The sequence below is a fragment of the Lithobates pipiens genome, unplaced genomic scaffold, assembly GCF_037356315.1.
Source record: "Lithobates pipiens isolate NorthernLeopardFrog02 unplaced genomic scaffold, aLitPip1_a1.2 Scaffold_16, whole genome shotgun sequence".
Lineage (NCBI taxonomy): Eukaryota > Metazoa > Chordata > Amphibia > Anura > Ranidae > Lithobates > Lithobates pipiens.
Genome location: NW_027507748.1, coordinates 269,071,887 through 269,086,272, shown reverse-complemented (window position 1 = coordinate 269,086,272; position 14,386 = coordinate 269,071,887). Strand labels below are relative to the sequence as shown.

Sequence of the window (14,386 nt, the reverse complement as noted above, 5' to 3'; positions counted from 1 at the left end):
AGACAGTTTACACACACACACACACACACACACACACACACACACACACACACACACACAAACTTTAATGGCAGCCAAGTCTTAGTCCATAGGGTTCAATACTGAGTTAGTCCACCCTTTGCAGCTATACCAGCTTCAATGCCTCTGGGAAGGCTGTCCACAAGGTCTAGGAGTGTACCTATGGGAAGTTTTGATAATTCGCCCAGAAATGCATATGTGAGGTCAGGCACTGATGTGGATGAGATGGCCTGGCTTGCAGTCTCTGCACCAATTCATCTCAAAGGTATTCTATTGGGTTGAGGTCAGGACTCTGTGCAGGCCAGTCAAGTTCCTAAAACTCGCTCATCCATGTCTATATGGACCTTGCTTTGTGCACTGGTCCAAATAATTTGGTTGAGGGGGAATTATGGTATAGAGAGCTGTCTCTCAGGGGGTTGGACTTGGTCCCTTAGTTCCAGGGTAGAAAACTATTAAGGCGTCAGCATACCAAGCAATTTTTGATAATTTTATGCTCCCCACTTTATGGGAACAGTTTGGGGATGGCCCCTTCCTGTTCCAGCATGACTGTGCACCAAGCAAGGTCCATAAAGACAAGGATGAGCGAGTTTGGGGTGAAGGAACTTGACTGGCAATCAGTCCTGACCTCAACCCAATAAAACATCTTTGAGATGAATTAGAGCGATGGCTGCGAGCCAGGCCTTCTCATCCACATCAGTGCCTGACCTCACAAAAGCATTTCTGGAAGAATGGTCAAACATTTCATAGACACACAAAGCTTGTGGACAGCCTTCTCAAAAGAGTTGAAGTGTTACAGATGCAAAGGGTGGGCCAACTCAATATTGAACCCCTACAGACTAAGACTGGGATGCCATTAAAGTTCATGTGTGTGTAAAGGCAGGAGTCGCAATAATTTTGGTAATATAGTGTGTAATATATATATTTCAAAAGTTTATATTAAATTATTACACTTGTAACCAGCCAAACAGCCCAATATAACCATGGCTGTTCTACCCGATACATTTCTGCCTGTCCATTTCCGGGATTTACAGAGCCCTACTAGACACCAGGAGGCAAGTTGCAACCTTTTCTTTACTGGAATCAACACAACTATGTCACCACCCTGTTCTGGGCTTGTGGATGGAAAGTCAATGCACAACAGTGCAATAGTGATGATTCGCTTCCTCTGCTCATTCACTCTGTCAGAATGTTCTTTGTTATATTTACTGCACACATGATAAAAACTTAGAGCAGCCTCTCTCCCAGTCTGAGCCCTGCTGTACAGAGGATTGCCAATGGCTGATGCCAAGTCAAAATTAGGTACTTGCACTAGGTGCGTTTTAAATATATTTAATTATTTCTACATAGACAGGCAAAAAGCAGTTGTAAAGGCAGAAAGTTTTTTTTTTATCTTACTGTGTTCTATGCAGTAAGATAAAAAACCTTTGCATGCAGCTCCCCCCACCAGCCCACCCTAAACATATACCTGAACCCGATCTCGATCCAGTGATGTGCATGAGAGCCGAGGTTGTCTCGGCTCTTGTTCCTCATTGGCTCAGATACAGCAGCAGGAGTCAATGGCTCCGGTTGTTTTCAATTAGAGCCAGTGCTGAAGAAGCTCCCTCAGCACCGGCTTCAATTGACAGCATGGGGAGCCAATGGGTTGGAGATTGGGTTCCTGAAAGAGCATGTACAAGTGCCCCCTCAGCAAGCGGCTTGCTACGGGGGCGGGACCAGACGCACCAGCAGGGGACTGGAAACAGGAGGATCAGAGCTGCTCTGTACAAATCCATTGCACAGAGCAGGTAGATATAACAGGGTTGTTAAATTAACATAATAAAAACTGAACCCTAAGGGCCGGTTCACACAGGGGGCGACACGAGGCGACACGACTTGCCGTGCCGCGACCTGACAAGTCGCCCCCGTTCTGTACAATGGAACCGTTCTAAGAGGAGCGACTCGAGTCGCTCCGACTCAGAAAAAAGGTTCCTGTACTACTTTTGGGCGACCTCGGGGAGACTTGCATTGACTTCTATACAGAAGTCATTTGCAAGTCGCCGCTGAGGTCGCGGCGAGGCAAGTCGTGTCGCCTCGCATCGCCCCCTGTGTGAACCGAGCCTTACAATCACTTGAAGTTCTGGAGTTGCAGGCAGGTGCTTTAGTAACATGTTACACCCTGAAAACGTGTAGAATATAAGATATTACTAAAAAGGTGAAGTTATCCTTTAAGAACTAAATGGTTTGGATATTAAACAATATAGTAGATATAAAAAAAAAAAAATCTTAAAATGTATATAACGGAATATTGGGATAAGATAGACCTGTAGCAATGTGCATATTCCTCTATCCTACACAGAGACAAAATATACTTACTATTCATTAGCGGGGTTAACAGCTCAGACCCCCCTCTCTCTTTGAACAACGCAAGCGTATCATGTTGTGGAAGTTGATTAGCTGAAAGAAGTGCTTTCTGAATTTTTATTCGTCCTTCCAGAAGCTGGTCCCAAATGGCTAAAAAGCAAACACAAAACACATTTTTATGAAATCCATTTATTGCATTTCTGAAATCAGCACATAAATGGAAGCAAAATTATTTTCTACAGTTATAAAAAATACCACCCTATGCAAACAGCAAATCGTTGTTTTAGCAATAAAGTAGTGCATCAATTTTAAAAGGAGTGATTGGTTTTTCCAAGGCTGGATTATTTTGGATTTTCCATTTATGTAGCAGGAAGAAATGTGCAATATACATAAAAAACAAAACAAACAAAAAAACAAAAAACAAAAACACCTTTGTGGAACACATCTAGAAATTACATTTTATTTGTAAGATTTATGCTCATTTACAGGAAAGGATATGTCTCCCAAAAACAGATTTTAGTTTTATGTATATATCAAAACAGAACCAAGCAGCAAACATCTGTTTTTTGCCAGCAAGATCGATGCACTTAAAATTCCTGCTTTACTCTTGCGCTCCACACAAGACCGAGGTGTCCAATGCTCCCCATTACAGAATTCATTTACTTTAAATGTAACAAAAGTTGGGAGGACATAAAGGTTTCCGGTAAAATAGAAAGAGTAAGAATGGAAGTTAAAAATGAGGAGAGCCATGAACTGCACTGAAGAGATTTTGCATTCAATTTCTGAAAGGTATACGAATCTAGAAGATGTTTTACCTCAAAGGGATCTCACAAAATCTGAAATGTTAAAGAGTATCTCCAGGATACAAACAAGAAACTGCCTAACCTTTATTAAATATCTCCAAATGCTATGCATGGGGAAGAAAACCTAAAATGCCACCAAAAAATAAATCATTATGTAACTGCACCTTTCACTTCATGATCTGCCCGAGTGAAGTGGGAAGGTAATCTGTTGCAACACATGGGAATTTATTGGGTGGGTCTGTAGGTGATGCCAGGGGAGTTATCTGGTCATCTGCTATCACCCCCCAATAACTGCTAACCACATATGCCAGGCAGATGGGGCATGTAGCGGCATGCAAAAGAAAACAACAGATGGACAGTCGCAATAATGAGAGGCAGGGCACCTTGTAAGGGTTTTAGTGTGTGTGTCCTTGATGCCCACTATGGTCATTGCCTGCTATACAGAGTTCATGTCACTACTATTAAAAATAACCCCACCACTATTTTTCTAATCAGCATGAATATTAAACAATAATGTGAAAAGAAGGATAACGTGCATATACTGCAGGTAATACCCCAACATAAGCAGCTCTTGTAATTGCTAGCTACCTGCTCAGAATCTCCTGCTCGAATGATGTGCAGGTCCACACAGGATTACATAGTACAGTGGGGTGGGCAGATCAACAGTGGGCACAGCTTGGCAGGGATAAGCACGGACTGGCAGGAGATTACTTCAACCACTGTTTCTTTCACACTCACATGATGCATTTGTGCAATTACCTTTCACACTACACAGGACAATGAGGACCGATCACCTTGCTTAGCATTTAGCAGCCACAGGTATCTGGTCCCTTGAACAGAAAATGGCAAAGCCTCTGAAAATGCTCTTTTTGGGTGGATGAAATAAGAATGCTGCTGCTAAAAAGGTAAATTGAGTTAACTTTATTAAAAGGTGTGCATCGGCCGAACAGACTACTGAAGGTAGTTTTTTTCTTGGACTGGATCTTTTAAGAAGTATGCTTTGCCCCTATTATACGGCTTAAACCCTAAAAGATACTAAACCTCATCATCATTATCAGTTGCTCAGAATGAAGGCTAACATACAACTTTTTAGGATTCACTCACCCTTGTCAATGCAGACCTACATTCAGGGCTGTAACCAACCTATCTTAAGATCCAGTCAAATCTGAAATGTTGTCCAATTAACTAGTTACATGGTTGCTTATCAACGTGTAAAAAATTAATGAAAGCAATTTAAAGAAAAATCAATGGGTGTTAGTAAACACATATACCATTATGGGGGTAGTCACTGAAGCAGAATGATTTTACGTTGGCAGTCAGTAGAGAAGCATGCAGTTGGCAGTCGATGGGGATGCCCGCATCAGCACCAAAACTATCTGCTGCCTGTTGGCATGTGCTTTTCAATCAACAGCACTGTCTACTGCCATAATGCAAGGACATCTAAGGACAAAACGACGAGGGTTGCACAGAAACCAATCAGATTCCAGGTTTTATTGTCAAAGCTTAAATTGAACAAGCTGAAGTTAGAAGCCGATTGGCTACCCTGCACAACTGCACCAGATTCTTAGCGCTGCAGTTATAGTAAATATCCCCCACTGTGTCTGGTAGTAAACCAACACTACTTATCAACTGCTAAAGAATAAAACGTCAATGGTAAAACATATTGGTAACATACTGTGGAAACGCTTTTCATTTAGAAACATAGAAACTGATCAAGCCTGTGAGCAAGATGACTAAAACCAAACACAGCTAGGAGGAAAATTGGTTTCAGCCTGCAAGAGACCTGCATCTGAAAAGGAGACACGCCTTCCAGCACGACACAGCCAAAAGTTGTGTCTTGGGATTTCTGAATCCATGTCCAAACCTCAACTTCCCGAGCTATACCATCCAACAAAACATTGCCAAGAAAAGGGGCAACACTGCAGAATTCCATTGTGAGAAGACTCTAAGCTGTGATTACAACAAAAGGCAAATCTAGTTACTGACTTATGCCATGTACACACGACCGGACTTTTCGCCGGACTGAATTCCATCGGACTTTGACAGACTTTCGTCGAATTGGGCTTGTCTACACACAATCACACCAAAGTCCGATGGATTTGACTGTGATGGCGTACGACCGGACTAGAATAAGGAAGTTCATAGCTAGTAGCCAATAGCTGCCCTAGCGTTGGATTTCGTCCATCGGACTAGCATACATGCGAATGGATTTTTCGCCCAGACTCGAGTCAGTCGGAAAGATTTGAAACATGTTCTAAATCTAAAGTCCATCTGATTTATCGTCAGCAAAGGTCCGATGAAGCTCACACATGGTCCAATTGTCCAACGGATTCGTTCCATCGGACCTTTGCTGATGAAAAGTCCGGCCTGTGTACACGGCATTAGATAGGTGATTAATTATGTACCAACACATTTCTGCTTTTCTGCTAACTTAAGCTTCTATGTCTGAATAAAAAATTCTGAACCTTTAAATTGTTATGCATTTATACTTAAAATGTATATGTCACTGCCTTTGAACATGTCCTTATTTTTCCAACAGAAAAAGTACGCAAATTGTTTTGGCAGAGAAGAGTGCGCACAGCAAGTATTGTTCAACCAGCAAATCAAGTTATGAAGCCTTTGCACACCTCATATTTTGAGAACTGGCCTAACAATGTGTGTATCCTCCGAGTTCTCATAGGGATCTGGACCAATGTATTTAAACACAGTATAATAAAATATTTTATTCCATACATGCAGTAAATGTCTATAGAAAAATACACACAGTCTTCAGAAACCTACAGACAGCACCAACAATGTAACCTATCTGTACCAGAGTTTTACCCATCATACAGAAAAGACAGTGCTTCATTATACCAGTTGTCTGTATGATAAAATTAATTGTTGTGGGGGGGAGGGGTAGTTTTAGTGGGCTCATATAATCTCCTACAGTTCCAAAAGACAGTCACATCTGGGCACAAGCCAAAATTAGAAGCCCCATAATTAAAGAGAGTGTGTCTGAACCGTGGGGCGGTGCATTATGTATGGTGAGCCAGCAGGATTACTTGTCAAACCTGCCGAGATGTGTTGGCTGCAGAAAATTAATGATTTCATTCTTTAAAACAATTACCTCCCAAAGACACCTTCAAATGAACTAATAAAAAGGATTACCTTTTGAGTAACTCACATTTTCATCTATTATCATGGTCTTTACCAAAAGCCTTTAACTTGCAAAATATTATACAATCACATTTAAGATGATCTAACCTAGAAACAGAGAAATCATTCTAGAGTCTTGTTGATGGAAAAGTAAAATATCACACACTATACACACCTATCTTTTGCATTGCTCCAAAGCATCAGAGCTGCACGAGAGGTTAGCCCCAAAGAGTACACAGCTGTTATCCAACCATTTGACTGTCAGTTACATAACTACATCATAGTGTAGCTTTCTGTAAACGGCAAAGCCACTCAACCACTTCTACACTGTCCAAAATAGGTGCCCTCTCCTAACGCTCTCATTAGGCTACGCAACTGGTTCTTTTACCATCAAAAACCCTATGTCTTCCATGTAAGAAGAGTAGAGACAGCATTCATCTCAGAATGCCCAAATGACTCCTGAAGGCCTGCAGGTATAAAATGCAAAATAAAAAATCCACCTACGCATGCACTCAACGGAATGCACAGATACAACTCCTAATATACCATCAGGCAGAATATTCATGTAGGCACATTATTTCAGTAGAAGGCTAAATAATGTAGATTAAAGTAGTAAAAATTTGAGCTTAAAGTGGAATTAAACGCTAAAGCAAAAACATTTAGTATATTGCAGCTTACCAATTCTTAGACGTGATAGCTGCATTTGTTTTCTTTTTAGGCTCTCTTTCCTTTATTTTCATCTGTGGTTCAGGCCAGTAAATCTGTTTTTGTTTTTTTAGCAGAACAAGCTGTCCAGCAGATATAGCATTTCAGGGGTTGAGACAACCCATTATAATACTTATAGAATTTCTTAGAACGATCTTCTTTTGTTTATGTAAAACCTTTATCCCAAAAAGGAAAAAAAATAAGTTGCTACAATTGCTTAAAAGTGTGAGCTGGAGTTTGGCTTCAATTTTGTTAGTGAATCTAAATCTGCTACTGTCCAAAATTTGTTCTAAGTGAATCTCCTCACTTGAATGAATTCATATTTATATTGAGGGAATGGAACTATTGAATATATCGTATTATTTTGAATTGTTTTTAGATCTTAATTTCTAACAACATCCTTAACCACTTCAGCCCCGGAAGGATTTATCCCGTTCCTGACCAGAGCACTTTTTGCGATTTGGCACTGCGTCGCTTTAACTGACAATTGCACGGTCATGCGACATGGCTTCCAAACAAAATTCATGTCCTTTTCCCCCCCCCCCCCCCAAATACAGCTTTCTTTTGGTGGCATTTGATCACCCCTGTGGCTTTTATTTTTTGCGCTATAAACAAAAAAAGCAACAATTTTGAAAAAACAAAATTTTGCTATGATAAATATCCCCCAAAAATACATAAAACATTTTTTCCCCTCATTTTAGGCTGATACGTATTCTACATATTTTGGTGGTGGGGGGGGGGGGGGAATCGCAATAAGCGTTTATTGATTGGTTTGCGCAAAAGTTATAGCGTCTACAAAATGGGGGATAGTTTTATGACATTTTTAAGATTTTTTTTTTTTTTTTAGTAATGGCGGCGATCAGTGATTTTTATTGTGACTGACATTATGGCGGACACATCGGACAATTTTGACACATTTTTGGGACCATTGGCATTAATACAGCAATCAATGCTATAAAATGTCACTGGCAGTGAAGAGGTTAACCACTAGGGGACAGGGAGGGGTTAAGTGTGTCCTAGGGGAGTCTAACTGTCTGGGGGATGCACTGGGTGTGTGACGTGACACTGTCATTAGACAGAACGGGGAGATGCTGTTTACATCGGCATCGCCCCTTTCTTGAGCCCTGTGACGCGATCGTGGGTATCCCCGCAGCAAGAGAGTCCACAGGTCTTGTGGGCACAGAACTCACAGCAGGCGTGTGCCGCCGGTAGCGCACATGGCAGGAAATTCAAAGTAACAAACGGGTACATTACTTTGCCCAGCTGTGCCATTCTGCCGACGTATATATGCCGGCAACGGTCGGCAAGTGGTTAAAGGGGACAACAGAACTCTGGATTGAACAGTACTAACGAGTAACATCTTGAATACTATGGAGGTTTATTCTTCCTACCTGTTTTTCTGAAAGGACTTTAATAACATGGATTCAGCGTATAGAATATTTGGTATGTATCTTGTACGAATTAATAGGGGCATTATTGATGAACTGACTGCAAGGTCTTCAGGTCTTTATCTGTGGCTGAGGGCAGCTCCCATTCCCCTTTTTTCCTTTTGGGATTCGATCCTCAGTAAGTACTATATTATCTCGGCTGATAATTAACTCTGCATCTACCCCATCCCTTAACCACTTGCTTACTGGGCACTTAAACCCCCCTCAGTCCCAGACCAATTTTCAGCTTTCAGCGCTGATGCACTTTGAATGACAATTGCGCGGTCATACAACACCGTACCCAAATGAAATTTTTATCATTTTTTTCCCACAAATAGAGCTTTCTTTTGGTGGTATTTAATCACAGCTGGGAGTTTTATTTTTTGCTAAACAAACAAAAAAAGATGCAAAAAAAAAAAAAAATCATGTTTAATAGTTTGTTATAAAATTTTGCAAACAGGTCATTTTTCTCCTTCATTGAAGTGTGCTGATGAGGCGACACTGATAGGCTGCACTGGTGGGCACTGATAGGCATAGTTAAGGCGGCACTAATAGGCACAGATAAGGCGGCACCGATGGGCACAGATAAGGCGGCACTGATGGGCAAAGACGGGCACAGATAAGATGGCACGGATGGGTGGCACTGATAGGTACCACTGATAGATGGGACTGCTGGGCACTGATAGGTGGCACTGATAGGTGGCTCTGATGGGCACTGATGGGCGGCACTGCTGGGCACGGATATGTGACACTGGGGTGCAGCACCTTTGTTTAGGCCGACTGTGGGCACTGCTGGGTGGCACTGTGGGCACTGCTGGGTGGCACTATGGGCACTGCTGGGTGGCACTGAGAGGGGGGACAAATTTTTTATTTAGGCAGGCAAAGCAGGGGGCAGGTGGGCACTGGCAGGGGGCAGGTGGGCATTGGCAGGGCTGGCCGTGATCGGGACTGATGACAGCTGATCACGTGATAAGGGGTCGGGATCGACCTCTTGCACGGATCGGTGATCAGGCGAGTCTCGTAGACTCGCCGATCACAGAGCACGCCGCGCGCGCCCCTCAGGGGGCGCGCAGGCCGCTCGTGCACGGGACTACGTCAATAGACGTAGTCCCGGGAAAGGAGATCCGCGCTGTAGCCGTCATTCGGCTATAGCGCGGGTCTCAAGTGGTTAACCTACCAATTTCATGCCTATTGTTTTTTTTTCAGAATAGAACTACACGGTCATCTCTTGCTCTCTCTCTATATATATATTTACTATACAAATTATTTGAAGACATTAACTATCGGATCGCTCCCCTATGACACTTGGCACGTCATTTCTTGAGGGCTCCTATCTATATGTAAGTGGCCATCGATGCACGCCTCTTTAACCAATTAGAAGGTATGTCGAAATGAATGTGTTGCACCCCCACCTAATCAAAATGTAAATAATGTTCGTGTTCTTTTATTTTTTTGAAAAGGATCTCCTGTCCTGAGAAAGCATAGATGTTAAACGCGTTGTTGTATTAACAGAGATTGACTACATAATAATCGATTGATAGATTAAATTGAACAGAGCCATACAATTTCCAATTGATTTGAAAATATTTTTAATAATTTTGTAATAAAAAAATATTTAGCATGATTTTGCTCTGACTGTCCTTCACTGGTCCGTTACATCAGTCCTATCTTCTTAGACGGTATCAGTCAAGAGAAGGGTAGAAAAGAATTTCCAAGGCATTAGATATAGCATGGAGCACAGTGAAGACAGTCATCAACAGTGACATTACCAAGAACTGGATGTGCCTCCAAAATTGATGAAAACACGAGAAGAAAACTGGCCTGGGAGGCTGCCAAGAGGCCTACAGCAACATTAAAGGAGGTGCAGGAATATCTGGCAAATAGTGGCTGTGTGGTACATGTGACAACAATCTCCCATATACTTAATATGTCTGGGCTATGGGGTAGAGTGGCAAAACAGTAGCCTCTTCTTACGAAGAAAAACATCCGGCATAAATTTGCAAAAAGCCATCTAAAGTCCCAAAAGCATGTGGGAAGATGTGTTAAAGTCTGATGAAAGCAAGTTTGAGCTTTTTGGCCATAATTCCAAAAGATATGTTTGGTGCAAAAACAACACTGGACATCACCAAAAGAACATCATACCCACAGTGAAGCATGGTGGTAGCATCATGCTTTGGGGCCGTTTTTCTTCAGCTGGAACAGGGGCCTTAGTCAAGGTAGAGGGAATTATGAACAGTTTCAAATACCAGTCAATTTTGGCACAGAACCTTTAGACTTCTGCTAGAAAGCTAAACATAAAGAGGAACTTCATCTTTCAGCATAACGAGTCAAAGCATACATCCAAAACAAAGGAAATGCTTCACCAGAAGATTAAAGTTTTAGAATGGCCCAGACCTGAATCCATGGGGTGATCTGAAGAGGGATGTGCGGAGGAGATGCCCTCGCAATCTGTGGGCAAATATTGCCAAGCCAAGATGTGCCATGCTCATACCCAAAAAGATTGAGTGCTGTAATAAAATTAAAAGGTGCTTCGACAAAGTATTAGTTTAAGGGTGTGCACACTTATTCAACCAGATTTTATTTTTTTATTTTTACTTCCCTCCAATAAAAAGATTTCAGTTTTTTTTGTCTGAAATTATTTATCTTTTTCTCATTTTTATTTACATCACAGAAACCTGACATTTTAACAGGGGCGTTTAGACTTTTTATATCCACTGCAAGTCCTATAACCAACCCGATTCCCGTCCTCTTTACTGTACAAAATGGGAATCAGACCTTAATAAAAAACCCTCCTTTCTGAGAATTGGATCAAGATTTTGATGACCCTCTTTAAATGCTCACACAGCACGTTGCCCCTGGAAATTTGCCAGCGTATACTCATTTCACATTTTAATGGTAACTAAGCCAACTATCGTTTAGGCATGGATTGCCTTCTCCTAATCCTACGAAAGTAAAGAATACAGAGCACATTTATTGATAGGAAGTGGACTGCTATCCTAAATTATGCGCATGTCAAGATTTATAAAATCTGGCCCTGGCTTGATCATCACTCATCTTTTCAAGACACCACACATTTATTGGACCTGCAGAAAGTCTACTTTAATACGCAACTTGTTGTGCTGACCTGTCCCTTCTTTTTCCTTACCCTCTGGTTTCTCCCTCCTTCACTCTTTCAACTTTTTAGACTCATTATGGTTCGGCGACTACTGAAGTGGACTTCAGACTATTCTTTCATTATTATTATTATACAGGATTTATATAGCGCCAACAGTTTGTGCAGCGCTTTACAACATGAGGGCAGACAGTAGTTACAATACAATTCACAGTACAGGAGAAATCTGAGAGCTCTGGCTGTTAGAGCTTACATTCTGTGAGGGAGGGTCAAGTGATACAAAAAGGGAATAACTGTGGGGGATGATTTGATGGAGAAAGTGAAAGTACAATTGTTAGGTATTGGCCGGATAGGCTTCTCTAAAGAGAAGGGTTTTCAGGGATTGTCTAAAAAGCAAGCAGAGTAGGCGTTAGTTGGAAAGATTGGAGTAGGGAGTTCCATAGGATAGGAGAGGCTCCGGAAAAGTCCTGGAAGCGAGCGTGATGAGGGAACTAGAGAGCAGGAGGTCATGGGAGGAATGAAGGGAACGAGTAGGTTGGCATTTTGAGACTAGGTTAGTGACGTAGTTGGGGGGCCAAGTTGTGGATGGCTTTGGAAGTCGTTGCTAGAATTTTTTATTTAATTTGTTGGGTGAGTGGAAGCCAGTTGAGGGAACAGGGGGGGGGGGCAGACACTGAGTGGTTGGTAAGGTGGATGAGCCCAGGAGCAGCATTCATGATGGACTGAAGGGGGAATAGCCTATGCAAAGTAACTCTGAGGAGGGAGTTGCAGTAGTCGAGGTGAGAGATGACTAGGGAGTGAACTAGAAGCTTTGTGAGGTCATTGGTTAGGAAGGGGTGTATTTTGGAGATGTTGCTGCGGTTGAGGCGCAAGATTTGGAAAGTGTTTGGACGTGGGGCCGAAAAGGATAGTTCAGAGTCCAGGGTTACACCTAGAATGCGGGGACAGGCTGATAGTAGTGCTATTGATCTCGACAGAAAAGTCAGGGAAAGAGGCACGTGGGAAAAAAAATCAGCTCAGTTTTGGATAGATTGCATTTTAGGAAGTGGTGTGACATCCAGGCTGATATGGCCATTAGTAAATTAGTGCTATGCGAGAAGACTTAAAGGGATTGTAAAGTAAAAAAAAAATTCTTAAAATAACAAACATGTTATACTTACCTCCACTGTGCAGCTCGTTTTGCAAAGAGTGGCCCCGAACCTGCTCTTCTAGGTTCCCTCGGAGGCTGTCTCTGCTTCTTCCCGCAGGTACTTCTCGCGTTCATGCGAGCTCCCTCGCAAGGTGAGAAGCACCTGCGGGCGTGCTCCCGTGATACAGCCAGCGGCTATAGCCGCTGGCTGTATCACACGGCCCCGCCACCCGGTGCGCCGCGTCAGCGGGAAGGCTAGGCTAGGTGGTGAAGAGGACGGAGGGGGCAAGCATGGGACTTTCAAGGGGTGAGGTAAGTAAAACGGGGGGGTGGGGGTGGGGGTGCTGGCACTGTGAGAGGTTTCTTCACCTTAATGCATAGAATGCATTAAGGTGAAAAAACATTTACCTTTACAACCCCTTTAAGGAGTGAGCTGAGGGGTAGAGAGATAGATTTCGGTGTCGTCAGCACATAGATGGTATTGGAAGCCGTGGAAGGCCATTATCTGACCCAATGGGGGAAGTGTAGATGGAGAATAAGCGAGGTCCAAGAACAGAACCTTGAGGGGCCCCAACAGAGAAAGGGAGAGGAGAGGAGGAAGTAGAGTTGTAACTGACGCTGAAGGTGCGGTTGGATAAATAGGGTGAGAACCAGCGAAGAGTACAGTCACAGAGACCAAAGGCGTGGAGTTTTTTGAGGAGTAGTGGGTGGTCCACGGTGTCTATGGCAGCAGAGAAGAGTAGGGGTACAGAATACTTTCCATTAAATTTAGCTGTTAGCATATAATTTACGAGTTTTAGGAGAGCAGTTTCCGTGGAGTGTTGAGGGCAGAATAAAGACTGAGAGGGATCAAGAAGGTTATTCATGGAGCGGTGGTCGCTCGGTCAGTTGTAGATAAGACGTTCAAGGAGTTTGGATCAAAGATCTCCAGCTACCATTGTGCTTCTGGTTTGTCCCAGTGCCTTTAAAGTGGAAGTAAACCCATAGATTTAACAGTTTAAAAAAAAACACGTTACATTTCCAGCACATGCCAGGAAAGCAACGGTCACATTGGTTGTGCTCTCAACCAAACTGACAAACCATCCAATGGCTGGGGTCATAACTGATGTGCATCATCATGACAGTTGAAGATTAAACAGAGGGCAAGATGGCAGCTTCCTTGGCTGAAAACAATAGGAGGGTTTACTTTTACTTAGAGGAATGGGCTCCCTCCAGGCATACCGGCCCTTATTTTATTCCTTGCTATATATGCTCCAGTATGGAGACTCTCATAGACTAGTGTTAGAACCACACTATGCAGAGGGGACTTAATGAGGCTGTGCAAAACAACTCTATTACATAGTTTTATAGTTAGCTAGACAAAAAAAAAAAAAAAAAAGACAAATTAATTTAAAATTTAGCTTAGCTTAACTAACAGAAAAAAAAAATTAAAAACGAAATAGAAAACCCCCATATACACAGTCCTATACCTACAATCGATACAGGGGAAGGCAAAAAAAAAAAACTGTATAAAAGTATGTTCCAATATGTTCCAGCAAAGAAAAAAAAATGAAATTCCTCCCCTTTCCCCCAGAAGGCAATCTGATATTCCATCAAAAAAAAAAAAAAAAAATCTCTGGTGTTATCACCTATAAATGTCAACCAGTTATATTCTGTGCATTTTTTTTAAACCGTCTAGGGCCAGAACTAGTTCTTGAAGGAATCTATTCCACAA

General features: G+C 42.3%; 1 protein-coding gene across 1 annotated transcript in view; it reads right to left on the bottom strand.

The window, feature by feature from the left end:
* Nucleotides 1–14,386, bottom strand: part of AATF (apoptosis antagonizing transcription factor) — a 218,312-nt gene that overhangs the window by 166,907 nt on the left and 37,019 nt on the right. Inside the window, exon 4 of the mRNA XM_077481392.1 lies at nucleotides 2,371–2,508. Within this exon, the coding sequence (XP_077337518.1) occupies nucleotides 2,371–2,508 (138 nt within the window). The remainder of the gene's footprint in view (nucleotides 1–2,370; nucleotides 2,509–14,386) is intronic.